The 16,273-nt window shown below is 37.1% G+C and overlaps 1 protein-coding gene across 2 annotated transcripts in view; it reads right to left on the bottom strand.

Moving 5' to 3' along the window:
* Positions 1 to 2,619: 2,619 nt before the first annotated feature.
* Positions 2,620 to 16,273, bottom strand: part of rnd2 (Rho family GTPase 2) — a 38,655-nt gene continuing 25,001 nt past the window's right edge. For both annotated transcript variants that reach the window (XM_088436074.1, XM_088436075.1), the window contains 3 exons: positions 11,094 to 11,203; positions 7,985 to 8,119; positions 2,620 to 3,284 (listed from right to left, as the gene is read on the bottom strand). In XM_088436074.1, coding sequence (XP_088292200.1) covers positions 3,030 to 3,284; positions 7,985 to 8,119; positions 11,094 to 11,203 — 500 coding nt within the window. In that variant the 3' untranslated portion in view covers positions 2,620 to 3,029. The remainder of the gene's footprint in view (positions 3,285 to 7,984; positions 8,120 to 11,093; positions 11,204 to 16,273) is intronic.

The following is a 16,273-nucleotide window of genomic DNA, read 5'->3' as shown; positions in this document are numbered from 1 at the left end:
ATGGTGCATGTAAGCTTCAAAGGCACACTGCACAGCCTTTCAATTCACATTTCTGAGGTGGAAAATCTGTAGATTTTCAGATCCAGTGATGTTAAATGGTTCAATTGTTAGTGTGGAAGAGCATTTGGTCTTTAGACACATGGTATAAAAAAAAGCAGGCCTTTTGTGATAGTTACATGTCAATTATGTTAGCTAAGCGTTTCTGCAGTTAATGCTTGGAAATGAACTTTAGGCAATTACCTTTCTAGAAAGAAAGAATTGGATACATATTTATTAGTCATTCATTTAGTCTAAACAGCAAAGTTCGATACCACTTCGTTTTTGGGACCGATACCAGTATGAGTGTTCAAGTTCAGATGATAGATAAATGACCCATATATTCCAAAATGAAATTTCCCTCCAAATTTTATGATGGCAAATCGCAATTTACACCGTAAAACTAACAAACATAAAATTGACATTAGCTCCGGCTAACATATTGTTATGTTAGGTTAGCGTAGTTAGCGCGTATTTAGCACTTTAACAATGACATCACACAGGAAGCACTTTGCAAGACCCCCAACTTAACTTACATGCTGAAAATTGGTCCCCCCCAAAAAGTATTATTGTTACTGTGGACTTGTAAATGATTCCTGGATCACTGGAAATGTAAAACAAAAATGTACAAATTAAACATCTCTCTCTGCACTCATCGCCAACACACCAGCACCATCTCAAGGCAAACAAGCAGACTGCATTCATACTGTCAACTGCTACAATTAATATGATTGAAGGGTTTAGGAGTGTTTTTTAATTATTCTTTACGTGATATATTTTGATTATCATGCACTAGTGCATTTCTAATATTTATTTATTACTGTTTTTGATGCTTTTTTTTTATCATTAATAATATTCATTTAAAGGATTTAGGAGCATTTATGGGGGCTTGGAACAGATTAGGCTATTTACATGTAAAAAGCAGCTCTACTTACAAAATATTCAGGTTACAAAATTACTGCTGGAATGAATTAATTTTCATAAGTAGAATTACCACTGTATAATGCTTTGAGTACCCTTTGCTTGGTTTTTTTCCCTTTAATGCTAACAATAATATACTAAAGAGGTCACTATTTTTTTCAGCTGAAGTATTTTCACCTGACGGATTGCGACAGCTGTGGAATCAAATAACTACTATTTTTTTTTTGACATCATAAATGCACCTCTGTGATGTTCCCAATCAATTTAACCTTGACATGAAATCGAAGGAACATGGGCGTCGACAAACGCGCAAACAGCTGCTCCGTTCCGTTCCAGCTTGTCTATCGCTCTCACGACCCCACTTTAGAAACACAGAGTCGATATACTAACGGGCAAAAGGTGCCATCGCTTTTCCCTCTTATCAAACATTCCGCCATCCCTTTGGGGAAATTGCGTGCGCGTGCTGGAAAAACACCAGCATCACAAACGTCAGCTCCCTCAAAATACACTTAAAAGCATCGCCTTGCATCAAGTCAATCTCTCCTATACTTAAATTGGAAGCACTTAAAAAAGTGCGTAGGTTGTATAATGCATACAGTGGAGCCGGACAATGCAGTCTAAGGCAATAAAAACTGACAATTGTCAACGAGGGAAAGGTCGTTAGATTTAATGTTGCTGCGAAAGGCAACATCCGATGCATGGGTGTGTGTTTTAGGTGTTAGGAAAATACGCCCCCGCCAAAAATTACGCTCAATTTTCCGGTGACTGGGAAATAGTGTTTTTTTTTTTCCATCCAAACAAATAAAATGTCAATTCACCCTGAGATTTTGGCCCGATGCTAACGTTGCTACCTAACCCTAATTCGCTTTCAAATTATATATTAATAGCTATAAAAATGATGAAGTGAGGTACATTTTAATATTGCTTAGTTGAAATCCCTAGTTTTGAAACATTTAACATTTTAGCACATTCATTTTTCAATGGTGCGCATCATCCTCTAATCCATTTCACTATGATTACAATGTGAACCTTGTGGCTGCTAGGATATAACTTAAGGTTTTTTGTCGTAATCCCAAAATGTACATCGTATTTTTGTCACTTACCTGCAACACAAGCCTGTTTTTATGAAATAGCATCACATATTGTCCATCCAGCCATTTTACTGTTTTAGTATATTACTGAAATTATAGTAGTGGTATTTTACAATGACTTAATTTTTTCACTTTCCCGCTTGCACACATGCACTTTACAAATCCTGCACAGTGCAGGAAAGCTGCTACCTACATAATATTTTGCATCCTCATGTGGATATAGTTTCTTACAGTCTATCTACTCCATAATATGTTCAGAATGTGAGTCTATTCCTTTATTAGTGCTTCATTATCACAGCCCTTATTGCCCTATTACCTTTTTAATTGCCTACTTTATTATTTGCTTTATTGTGCGGAATGTAAGTCTGCTCAGAATAAGAAGTTACCATGCATATGATGATAAAACTCTTGAATCTTTTTTTTTACCATTAGATGTTGCGAAATTTTACACAACGCCCATTCAAAAGATACTCGGAATAAAAGTCAGGAAATTGCTAAGAATGATGAATGCATTCGGGCAAATTCGTTTACACGTTTACACTAATAATGAAACAGCAGCCAGCGATTAAATTGGCCATCTGCGGTCAAGCCGGCGCTTTATTTTGCAACGCGAGCGAAGAAGAGAAGCACAAAATAACATGAAACACGACGAGAGTGTTGCAAACACAAGCAAATGTGTCCAAAGCACTTGCGGTAACGACGCATGTGCACGACTCACCAAACAAACCACCGCGCTCGCCTCATGGCTTCAATCCTTGCAGTTTTTTTTGTTTTTTTTAACAATCATCATCCTGAACATTTTTGTCGTCTTTACCGTCAGCGTCCCGGTGTGCGGCGCGTTCCTTAAGGCCTGATTCTCAGCACGAAATGACACCAAAAATAAGCACGTTTTCACAGTGCCGCTTCATTTTTCATCTGCTGCAGTGCAACAAAAACAATAAATAGGTGTCCTCTGGTATATTTTCTGTACAGGTAGGGTTTCTACATGAGCACGCAGCTCTTGGCCCGGTCCTTCCGTAAGACGGGCGCCTGGTCCGCGGACTCAGTCCGAGCGGTGAGCTGCGAGGCTCGCTTGAGCCCGCGGCGGGAGGCGCTACGCTTGAGCGGCGGCTTGTGCGGCCGGCGCACGGACGCCAGCGTGGTGACGTGGAACACGTCCCGCACGCTGTTCTCAGACACCTTGGACGTGCACTCGGCGTAGGCCACCGCCCCCATCTGCCGGGCGATGGTGCTGCCCTGCGGACAAAAGAAAAAAGTGCTTGAGAGATGTCTTTTTGGCTTTTATGTGTGATAACTCAAAAAGTATAATTACATTTGCCGTAATGAGGAAAAAAAGCTACACTATTAAGCCCTGGGTGAGGATTTCTCACTAGCCTGGCCTTATAATCACCCAACTTGGCCTGACTTTGAAAGGGTCATAAGATCATCAAATATAAATATACTTTTACTTTCAACCCCTCAAAATGTTCAGTGGCATCGGCCCTATCCAGAAATATGTATATTTACACACACACATATATACATACATTTTATATATATATATATATATATATATATATATATATATATATATATATATATATATATATATACGCATACATACATACATATATATATATACATATATATACATATACTGTATATATATATATAAATACATATATATATATATATACATATATATACATATACTGTATATATATATATATATAAATACATATATATACATACATATATATACATATACTGTATATATATATATAAATACATATATATACATACATATATATATATATATATATATATATATATACATACATATATATATATATACATATATATATATATACATACATATATATATACATACATATATATATACATACATATATATATATATATATATATATATATATATATATACATATATATACATACATATATACAAATACATATATATATATATATATATAAATGTATGTATGTATATTTATAAATATATATTCCAAGGCTGTTTCATTTCAAAGAATTTTCATTTCTAATAGCCCTAATAGAAGTCATAATAACTCAGAAAAAAGTTGAATTTTAATTGAATAACTTATTTAAATATGTTAAAAAGTTGTAGTCACAGGTTTGGGGATTGTCTTGTTTCCCAAAAAAAATCTTGAATCATTTCAAGTTAAGTGATGTTAAAGTGACATGATTTAAGCTATTGTAAATTAATTTGAGGTAAAAATGAAAAAAATGTCAAGACCAAATTTGAAATTTTGTCTATTTAAAAAACAGCACATTATTTGAGAGAAAAGTAGGTATATTTTAAGAAGTTTTAAAAATTTAATATATTTTTTTTCCCGGAAATAAAAGCCAGTATTTTGATAACATTTATTATTGGGGAGGTGGAAATAAAGTTGTACTAAAAGAAAAAGATGAAGAAAGACGACAATATTTTAGTTTTTTTTTTAAGACCAATTTCTAAATTGAGAAATAGCCACATCTTTTTAAATTAGTCATAATTTTCCAAGAAAATATTTCCTAATTTTAATTTAATATTTTATCTATATGTAATGAGGTAAAAAAAGGCTTTTCAAAATAATGTCAAAGTAAGATTTGATTTTTTTCTTTTGATGTCACCATTTTAAAAGAGGTGGCCTGAAAACGGTAAAAGCTAGACATATTGCTTGTAAATGCACGGCGGAAATTTGCCCCTCAAAAGGTTACGCCAAAAGTGCGAGTAAGCCCTCTGTGTTCGAAGTCAATCCCACAAGCCAAGTGACATTTTACGCTGGCATGTTTGATTTCTCCACGTCTGCGGTCATGTGAGAGTACGACCCTGAAACAAGCTTTTAGCGGTTGTCATTATTAGCGTCCGCATAGAAAGCGGAGGACGCCACGCTCCCGAAAACAGTAAAGTGCAAACTCGTCATTGTGTTCAAGCCATTTCGAGTCCACCAAGGTTATCTCACTCGTTTGTTGGAAATCAATTGAAAATTGCCTCTTCTTCCGCTTTCTATGAGCATCCACAGCATTTCCCATGATTCCTCCCAGCGCACGCTTTTCATCTGCGCGCTTTGATTTTCCCTTTCAAGGCGGGCGCAACCATCCGCACGTGAGGCGAAAAAGGTGGTGCGAAAACCCAAACGTGTCGGGTTCAAGCGGCGGTCACTCCGCGCCGGCGACTCCTCCGCTTTGCTGGGAACGCCGTTTGAGATCAACAAAGGGCGAGGGGCATCGGATTATGCCGCACGGGTTCTGAAGTTTGATTTGCCCGGACACTTTATTAGGTACACTTTGCGCAGCGGCGGTGGGAAGTTTGTTTATAGTATTTGTGAATAGTTTTATTTTGACTTGTGAGCAACAATTTGAGATACAAGCACCTTGTGGGTGTTGAACAAGTAGCAGTCTAGCAGTGAAAGTTAGTTTTTTGAAATTTTCAAATATAAAAAAGAAGAAGAAAGAAAAAAAAGCCGTATTGCCGTAAAACATTATGTTACTAACACAATAAAAAATAGACATTTTCAAACTTTTTATTATACCAATAATAATGAAATGGCTAAAGTCAGTTTGAGAAAGAAATTGTGACGTAATGAAGAAAACCATAAAAGGTTGGATAGTTTTTAATCGTTTTTATTTATCTTTAGATTTTTTTTCTCTCTCAGTTTCATTCTATAAGAAACTGTCATCTGAAAATTTTTGTGAAGTAATGAAAAGAATGGAAGAAAAACTATTACCATGCAACGAAAAATATAGGCAAGCAATTCTATTAAACATTGCACTATATATATATATATATATTATACATATATATATTTTTTATTCATAAATATATATATATATATTTTTATTCATAAATATATATATATATATATATATAAATTATATATATGTATATATATATATATTTTATAGATTTTTTATTCATAAATATATATATGAATAAAAATATATAAATTATATATATAATTTGTATATGTATAATTTTTATATATATTTATATATATTTATGAATAATATATATATACATATATATATATATATAATTTATATATGTATAATTTATATATATATATATATATATATATATAATATTTTTTTATTCATAAATATATATATATATATATATATATAAATACACATATGTACATGTACACATGTTAATTCAAATATACATAAGCATAGATGTACACATAGTACATATCACGTCACTGACAAAAACGTTATACAATAGACAAGAGGAGATAAACGTTAGAGCATTCTGTCATACTTAAAATCAAATCTATTAAGAAAGACAAGTTGAATTTTTTCCACCTTTGCAAAGGCAAAAGTTTTGAAACAGCTCTTACAGGTGTAACCAATGCGGCGTCCCATGAGTATGCACGTTTCAGCAAAGGACAAAACAATGGATGATAGTTGTTCCCCTCCCCCGCCCGTCAGACGTGTCGGAGCGTGCCACTCCATCTTTTGTTTACGTGTCTCATTTACGCCAGCGCCGTGTTTCCCAGCTGCTCACGTTTTTGTTGTTGAAGGCCGCATCAGCTTGGACAGCTTTTTGTCCGCGCGACAGCTTTTGTGCGGCGCCCGACAAATGGAACGAGCCGATTTAAATGCGCCGACGGGCCGAGCGGTTCATCAAGCCCGGCTCGGAGGTCGGAGGGGCCGGACTCGCTCGTTTGTCAACGTCTGTTTTCTAGCGTTGAAACATGCAAATACGCGTGCCCGTCCGCAGCCGGGAGGTCAGCGAAAATTCCGGAAAAAAGTGCAGAGCCGAGCGATATGTCAACATTCTCACATTCTGCTGAAAGCAAATAAACAACAGCTGATTTGATTTTTCATCCCCGCTCGCTGCTTTGTTTTGCTCTCGGCCCTTTGTGGGTTTTTGCTGTTTTGCTTCATTAAGCTTGCAAGCGAGATTTCTCACAATTCTCTCTAGAAAACCTTGACAGTATTTTGATTTCTTTGTAACCTGGACAGATTGATGTAACAAGGCGCAGCTGGGATAGGCACCAGCCAGCCAATGACCCTAGTGAGGATAAGCGGCTATAGAAAATCAATGGATGGTTGTGATTTCTTTCTTTGATCCTTTAATACTTTTTTTTTCCCTGTGAAAACTACCACATCCAACTAATAGGTTCAGGCATTTTTTTTTAAATAGTCTTCTCATGAATAATTCTCCAAACTTCTCACTTAAACATTTCTATTTATATTAGTTCATTCTATTTACCAAAATGATTACAGTGTTTAATTTGTGCTTTGCACATTACGTCCATCTTTGTGTCTAATTTTGCTGCCAAAGGAGTAAAATTCAAATTAATCTCCAAAGTTAAGGCTTTAACTGTGACAGCCCTAATTTATGCATAACAAAGGCAGGTTTGTTCTTCATTTCGATTCACTGACACCAACCGCTAGAATGGAAGACAGAAGCAAAGTGATTTGATTTAGCGTTATAAACTAGATTTAAATAAGATATTAAAATAAAGTCCCCCATGATTCTTCTTGATATACGCCTGCTTTCATATCTTGATAGAACTCCCACATTATTTAGACATTTGCGGTTATTAACGTTCAATGAATTGCTGGCCTTTTTTTCTGAGTTTCAAATGTTTGACTGCATTTGAATGCACCATATACATTGTTAGCAGCTAGGGCTAATGCTGTAGAATTGCATCAAACATTGACAGCGTAATTGATTCGATGTTTCTCAGCGTTTGTAATCAACAGGGATTGAATTTGATTTTTTACAAATGGCTTCGTGTTGATGTGAAATCTTTGTAGAAAAAAATGAGTCGCAGGGACTCAAACTAGTCATTTTTTGTGGCTCGGCCAAAGTATAGAAATGGAAGCTATTTGTATGTGTGGTTTCACACAAGTGTGTACTAGGCGAAGGGGAAATTAAGACCCCCAGAAATCGGACCGACCGGGAGGTCATGTGACCTTGTTACCTGCTCGTGGGTGACAGGAATGAGACGCTGCTTGGAGAGTTCCCTCAGCGTGTTGACGTCCGTCCTCATGTCCAGCTTGCAGCCCACCAGCACCACTTTAGCATTAGGACAAAATTCCTGCGTCTCCCCCTGCCACTGTGGAAGCAAACGACATAACCTTTTATAGTTGCAAGTTTTTTTTGTTTTCATTATCACAGTTCTAAATTTTGCTCACCTAACAAAACAGCGCACTTACTTTTGAGAGCAAAAAGAGTGTAGTGGTACAAAATACAATATTTGTGACTCACCTCCACTTAATATTGTGATTGCAGGAACAAAAGCAAACAAAATGGTGAATAGAGAATCACAAATAAGCGGGAGTATCACTGTATTTTATACTATCTGCTTCTGGCCAATGGAATTAAGCGTAGTGCATGAAAAAGCCCAAAAAGAAGAGCATGCTCCATTTGGTAGCACATCTGTCCTTGGCAGAGGTCCGCGCGGTATCCAAGTTCACAAGAAAATCAAATTAGCTTGAACGGAAATGCCATATGTCAGATAATTAATTGCCAATTCTATCTCAACTGCAGTCAATCCATCAATATTTTCCCCATAAACAAAAACAATTTAGGAGGCATGGTGGACCAGTGGTTAGCATGTCTGTTTTTGCAGTTCACCTAAACAAAACGAGGGGGTGGATGGGCAAGTCAAATTATTCCAATTTGTGTGCCAAATGTGGCTAGCGCTCAGCTGAAATAACAGTTTGCTCAAAGTGTATCAGACAAATACATAAGAACACAGGAAAGTCTCAAATATTTTGCGTGTGATAAAAAAAAACAAAAAACCCTTTGACCTTTTATAGCCCCACTGTGAAGGGAATCATATATTAGGTTGTTATCATTATGTTCTTAGTTCATTGTTACCCATTTATGCAATCCTAGTTCATCTTGACCCTGTCCTTAGATAGAACTGTTGACGCACGAAAGTGTGAGCCGGGACCTTGGCCCAGCTGCCGGTGGCGCCCGGCTGGCTCTTTTGTTGTGTCTTGTAATCTGCTATGCTTCTATTCAATAAAAGCCGGGGGGAACGGCTGGGCAAGTGGAAAACGCGTTGGAAGACCCACGAGTTACATTTGCCCAAGCGGTTTTTCCCTATGTCCGGCATAGAAAAGTCAATCTTGGCTGGTCTGAGTTACTCTTTTTGCTGTTTAAGCAGCTAGGCTTGTCCTAGTCTTCTTTTCTGAGATTTCTCTGACACCCACCCTTGCCCTGAAAACAAGCACCTATCAAAGGCTTTGATTGTTTAACCCCCCACTCCTTTGTGGCGGCCTCGCTTGTCAACGCAAAGTCAAAAGTCTAATTCGGGACGCCCCTTGTCGCAACAGGTTTTGAACGCGGCCCTGAGATGAGATTAACAGGCCGACGGCTAGGGGTCAGGGGTCACGGCGACCCTGTTCACCCTCCCCTTTGCCAAGGGGATTCATGGGAAAAGCTAAAGCTTGCGCCGTGAATCAGTTTGCCCTTGTTGACAGGCTCCGATGAGGCTTGCCCAAATATTTGAGGGTAACCTGGGTTAGATCTACAAAGTTGGGAAAAAAAAAAAAAACAGCAGTGTACCCCTAAACAGAATTAGATGTGCATGTGTCCAGCTAGTTGTAGTAACTAATCCCCCCCCTAAAAATGTGAATAATTTCCAACCAAACTAAAGCGGTTTTAATGTCAATTTGAAGTTAATTAATTGCTCGCGCTAAAGATGTTCTTCCAATGAGAATAAACGGAAATATAAATTGAGTCACATTCACACAGATGTCATCAGAGAATATTTTTAAACTTTTAATTATGTAAAACATTATTTGCAGTAAATTTTCAGGCAAAGTGAATTGAGATTAGGGCCTTACCAATTTAGAATTTTGGAATATGTTGCAAATGTTTGGCATAAAACAAAAAACAAACAGAAAAAAGTCGCCCAAGTCAGGTAAATTGACTTTAAAAATAAGTTGACCAAAATCATCCCCCTCAAACATTAGTCGGAAACAAATTTGTCTCACCTTTTTCAATGCGGACACTTCGCAGACATTTTGGAAACCTTTGCAAGTCTTGCAATGGTAGCAAGGAGGAAAGACTTCCTCGAAATTAGGAAAATCCAGTTTGTGTTTATTTCCAATTAAAAAAAAAAGGTAAAAAAAAAAAATCTTTAATTATTGCATAATGAGGGGAAAAAAAACACATACAGAGACCATTTTGGCACCACCTAGTGGCCAAACGGCTAATGCTATTAGTGTGGTCAAATACAAAAATGATGTAGCAGTTAGCAGACTTTCATTAATGACAATATTAGCACATGCTTGTCAAGTAGGAGAAGCAGTAGAAGAAGACAAAAAAAACCCAACAAGGAATTATTGACCTTAGGAAACATACATATTGGAAATTACATACAGCAAAAGTTAAATATAATATTATGTGCGTGTGAACTAACAGTTAGTGTTTTTTAAACCTTAAATTGTAATTGTTGGTGCATTAATGCTAATGGCAATTGCTAACTGGTTAGCATAGGCAATTTTGTTGGTTTCTAAAAAAAATCATGTATACGAGATACATAAATATTGATATCAACTCACTTCAACTCATGTTAAACCTTAGTCGATTCTTTTTAAAAATGGAGCGGGAGGAGTGATTACTTAACGGAATAATTAACAGGATCATTAATTTTAAATAGAGTCAATGAACAGATTTACGATCATCAAAAATACATCCAGCAAACTGTTTTTCAATGACCGGCACGACCTGAGCCTACAACAAGTGTCTGCAAACGTAAGACGATTTATCGTGTGTGTGACCGCGACCAATCTCGCCTTCCGGGCTGCTTACCACCATCTCCACGCTTTAGTTTGAATTTTTTTCCAAACTCATTAAGCGTGACGCTTGTGTGCTGCCTCTTCTCTTTGATACGCATTCTCAAGGCTGATCTGCGTATCGTGACCCCCACCCCCCCCCACCCCGACCTTCCATTCTGCAGAGGATTGAAGGTCAAGTAGATATTTGATGAGATAAAAAAGGAGCATAGAGCCTGCAATTCTTTACTACGCTCCCAAACCGCATGGGTGGGGATTTGATAAAAACAAGTCACTGACCTTTTTAATGACGCTGTCCAGAGTCTCGGGGCGGCTGATGTCGAAACAGATGAGAACGGCGTCGGAGTCGGGGTACGCCAGCGGTCTCACGTTGTCGTAATAGGAGGAGCCTGTGGTCGCACGCACATGGTGCGAAAAAGGTCAAGACCGGAGCGAGAAATAGGGAGCTGCAGCAATATGTTCATCCCCCTAAACCATATGGAAAATTATGTCCATTAGGGGCTTAGCTGAAAGTCAACACAACCTTTGAAAAGTTGTTTTTATTTGTCAATCAAAAACTGAAGGAATCCTTGCCAAGCTTGTTTTTAAAACGTCCTTTCGGGCCATGCTTTCCAACAGATTTTCCCAACAGTCATACGGAGTTTGTTAGTTAGTTCTGAAAAAAAAAAAAAAAAAAATTGTTCCATGAAATTTAACAGTGGTCAAGCCGCTTAATTTTGTAGCATTCTTATTGGCTAAACTGCTTTATAAAAAATCTATGTTAGAAATCTATACATTCTAAATCTAAAACTATGTTTAAAAAAACAAAACAACTTTTTAGCCTTGACACCATGTGAATTTCGTGCTATAGAGTCAATATAGCTTTATTCATTTTAAAAACCATTATTAAGTTCAAAAACATGCAAATAAAGGTGTGCCATCACATCAACATTTTTTTAAAATAGAAATCATAGGTCCACTAATCGCTTATTATATTATAAACCTTGCAAACGTAATTCAAATCGCATCTTGTGTGCAAATAAATGTCATTTTTTTTGTATAACCATAGGTAATCACTAATTATATTACCGTATTTTTCTGTCTATAAGCCGCAACTTTTGTCTCATGATTTGAGCCCCGAGGCTTATAGTCCAGTGCGGCTTATGTGCAGGTTTTTAATTTTTGCTAGCCATCAAGAGGCAGTCCACCAGTAAAACAAATGTGTCATTTTGTGGAACAACTATCAAAATCTATAAAATTGTATAAAATAAAGGTTGGTTTGATTGAAAAATAATAGTGATGTTGTGTTTTTATTATTTTGGACAGTAATAAAAAAATGTAACTGAGCATTCCGGGTGTAGTTCCTCTACCCACCACTAGGGCTACCAGAAGTTATGTTTTAGCAAATTGAAAGCAGGCTATACAGTAGCGCAGATAATACTTGATGGCAAGCTTTGTTTTCGAATTTGAGGAGGACGAAACCTTCACCGACAAAGGGTGCTAAACGTGAAACACCCGTGAAATCCCTATCTACATTGTCCTCAGTGATGTCACTGGAACTACCTGAAGACATGAAGGTGGACGATTCAAATTGTAAGGATATCTTTAGACTTTTGTTTAGTGATTCAACGGCTATTTGTAAAGTTGTCTCAAAAAAATCTTTACAATCTCTGCCTCCTGAACTTGAACAATATTAACACTCGGACAGTTTCCCAAGCATGTTCCAAATTTGCCCGTGATGAAATAACTCAAAATCGCGGCAGACAATGGCGCTGATTTCTACCCTATCTTCAAATACGCGTCATTTCAGGTCTCATTAGATTCACCAATGGAAATTTTGAAGCTTATTTTTGCAGAAGCTTTTTGTTTCGTCCTAATTGTTCCACTCGTTCTCAGGGTTTGGACTGGCACAAGGGTGGTCTTCTATTATCAAAGTAAGAATGCAGAGTGGTTTCTCAAAGTGAGGCCGTGGCCGCGCACGGTCCGCGCAGCTTTTGTTCCTCATCCTCTCGGGAGCGGCAGCACAAAGGCCAAACTGAAAGGTTGAAGCCTATGGAGGCTTTACTCAAACTGTCTTGGAATAGTGACGCTTACCTCCCACTCATATTCATTCCGACACCTTGATCAAGTCTGAAGCGCCGGGGGTTTGTTGAATTTGACGCAAAAGAGTCAGTCAAACCAAATATTCGACATTTATGGCATTTTTTAGCGAATTATTTGATGTGGACAGCTACAGTACAAGAATGATTTGTGGTGAATGTGTTGTCTTGTGTCAGACTAAACACACAAGTTTAGGGTGTTAAAAAATTCTCAGTGTAATCTCATAGCCTACATGAATCTAAAAAGTATATGTTTTTGTTTGGTAAACAAAAAAACTGTAAAACACAAAAGACTAAATAACACATTTCCACTTAATTATGAATGACCAACTTTCATCAAATTTTGATGATCAACATTTTTTTTATACATATTTTAACTGTGCTGAGCAGCACACTACTTTCAGAAATATGAGACGTTAAACAAATCTCTCTTCAAAAATCAATCCATGAGACCATTTTTCAAGTTGAGTGAATTGTCAAAAAGTGATCAGTAGGAACAGCAACTATCAGGCTGTCACCATCAAAAAATGTCATTTACGCTCAGAATGTAAGTCTGTAAGTTCATTTATTCATGGTTCCTTATTACTGCCCTGTTTTTTTTTTTTTTGCCTACCTTGTTATTTGCTCGATTATGGAACGTAGTCTGCTCAGGGAAGTGAACAGAACAATAATTTAATTGTGTGGTATTACTATGCATATTGAGCGCTGCTAACACTACAATCTTCAAATCTCTACTCACCCGGTTAATTTATGCTAGTAGCCCAGGCGTTGTGTCCAAATATTTGGTAAACTAGTCATTTTTATGTTGTTTTATTGTCACAAGAATTTTTGGTGCAATTGGCTTGGGTTTTGATGGTTCACTGTATTGTCAAAAAGCAAAGGTTTTAATAACCGCTAATACTGTATATTATCGATCATGGATGATTGGATGTGGTTCCGGGCTCCTGCCTTCTTGCGTGGAGTTTGCATGTTCTCCCCATGCCCATGTGGGTTTTATCATAGTACCCTGGTTTCCTCCCACAATCCCAAATACATGTATAGTAAGGTATATTTACTGGACACCAAACTGCCCTTAGTTGTTGTTGTTTCTACTTTTACCAATGCAACTTTGTACTTATTTGAACCCAACTTTAGTACAGAGTACGAGTGCTTTCACCTGCTCTGCTCTTTGAACTGTCCATATTCCCACCAGGAAACCAGTAGCCTTTCGGACATACTTTTTGGACAGCAAAAGCATCAAAATTGTCAGTGTACGCCACAAGCGTCAACCCTTCTGCTCACTAGTCGACTCGTTAAAGCATACTTCAGTCGGAGGCGCATAAAGGCGTCACATTTTTAGCTTCGCAGTGTTCTCTTTTGTTAGCGACAAAATACGATGACAACAATGGCGAGCACGCGGCAACATCATTCCGAGCATTGAATTCCCCCCACCCCCTCAAGGGTGACCTGCTATCACTCCCCGCTGAGAACAATGCAGCAAACAGCCTGGAACGAGCTCGGAGGCTGCACGTTAAACATGGATGTTTTTTAGCCTCGGGATGAATAGAGATGCGAAGCTTATAATGAAAAGTAATGTCAGAAAATGTCGGTTTTCAGCAGCGATTAAAAAAAACAAACTCAATGTTTAGTTAAAACCAACACAAATGAGAGGTGCCTTTTGGGTAATACGCTGTTTTGTAAACATTGTGAGTATTTTACTGACGTGATAACTAAGTGGTTGTTCAATGTTAAATTAGACATGTCAGCATCTGGGTGATATTTCAGCTCCCTGGGGTCTTTTTTCGATGCTTTCATAACCACAAAAGGGATTCAAATGTCGTATTAATAACAATACAGTACAAAAGCTATCCATCTTGTATGGCGCCCATCTTCACTCAGGTCTCGGTTGAGTTGGAGCCACAATCGCCTTTCCACAAATCATTCTTACAAGCGGCATTGTTTATATTTGCCGTGACTATACATCCTACAACGCACGGTCGGTTGCATTACTAGATGCGGCGGCCCACTGTTACCACGCGAGTGGTAATCATGGAGAATGTAAACAATGTGCGGTCATGCAGTGAGAGGGCATGTTAGGAAACCAAAGGGATTTATTTCGACTAGTGGTTTTCAACTGATGTCACCCACATTTTCCTACTGTTGCCAAGTTGTGACTTTCTTTTTAGAAGTTTGGAAATAATGCCCTTGAAAAAAATAAGCTAACAAGCTAAGAAGCTAGTTATCATGTGCGCCGATACCGCAGCGGAAGTTACAAGATACTATATCAGTTTGATGATTGTGTCTTGATATCATTTAAAATTTTCGCTAACTTTATAAAAGATTCTTCTGACCATGTGAACTCTCTGCACCTTATGTTTTTGTTTCAAAATTAAAATTCATATATGCAAAAATTTTAGATATTTGGAAAGGTTCTTCTTCCAGGTTCTTAAGATGTTCTGAAAAAAATTGTTGTCGTTCTTAATTTTTCAAAATTTCCTTGAGAAACGAAGCAAGTCTGCTTCAGAATATCTTAAGAGCGTCTTAAGAACAATTACAAATTTGAACGAACTCTGACGTGTTGGTGCATTCGCTAACTTCGTCAAAATTGGCATACATTTAGATTGCTTTCGATTTCAATTGGCTTTGTAACACTGGATCCCTGCACATTTAATATTTATTAAATTGTTTGCCAGAATTTCAACACAATTGTCAAGATGTTTATCGTTAAAATAAAATATTTTGCAAATCTGAACAATTTATCACACATTTGAAGCGATTTCAACAAGGTCAAAATTTGCTTTTTTTTTTTTTTACACCAATATTTGCCCTTTTAGTGAAAGTGAATGTCAGCTCCGAATAACATTTATCAGCCTTTTTAGCTACACATGTGTGTCGGTAGCAGAACCCAATTAAAACTGTACTGAAAAAGGAAAGCATGAAAAAAAAAGTAATACATCAGAAAATATTCAGGATTTGATCAATTAAAAAATATTAAATTAAAAAAGAAAACAAACTTAAGCATTGTGTCCATTTTTTGGACATATTCTTCCACATTCTACTTTTAGCATTTTCACCAAGGGACGCACTTTCCTAAACGTGTGATAATTTTGTTGGTTGTGCCATTTTAAACTTTGACATGTCACCAACTGGGTGAAATTTCAGCTCCCTACTGCCTTCTGTCAGTCCTTCCCTTTTGATGGCCGAAACAGTGCATGACTTACATCAAAATATGAAAAAACATGATCATAAAACGAAGTAATTCAATTACTTCAATATTTTTAAAATCATATTTTTGTTTCCAGTGTAAGTGATAACGATAGCAGCTTCAATATTTCCGTTTGCATGTCAATACTGAACCACAGGAGATGCAATATCGATCGTCCCATCCCAAAAGCAATTTTT

Source organism: Hippichthys cyanospilos, chromosome 16 (genome assembly GCF_059441005.1).
Source record: "Hippichthys cyanospilos isolate Australia breed blue-spotted pipefish chromosome 16, RoL_Hcya_1.0, whole genome shotgun sequence".
In the NCBI taxonomy this organism is placed as follows: domain Eukaryota; kingdom Metazoa; phylum Chordata; class Actinopteri; order Syngnathiformes; family Syngnathidae; genus Hippichthys; species Hippichthys cyanospilos.
This window is presented reverse-complemented; position numbering and strand designations above follow the sequence as displayed.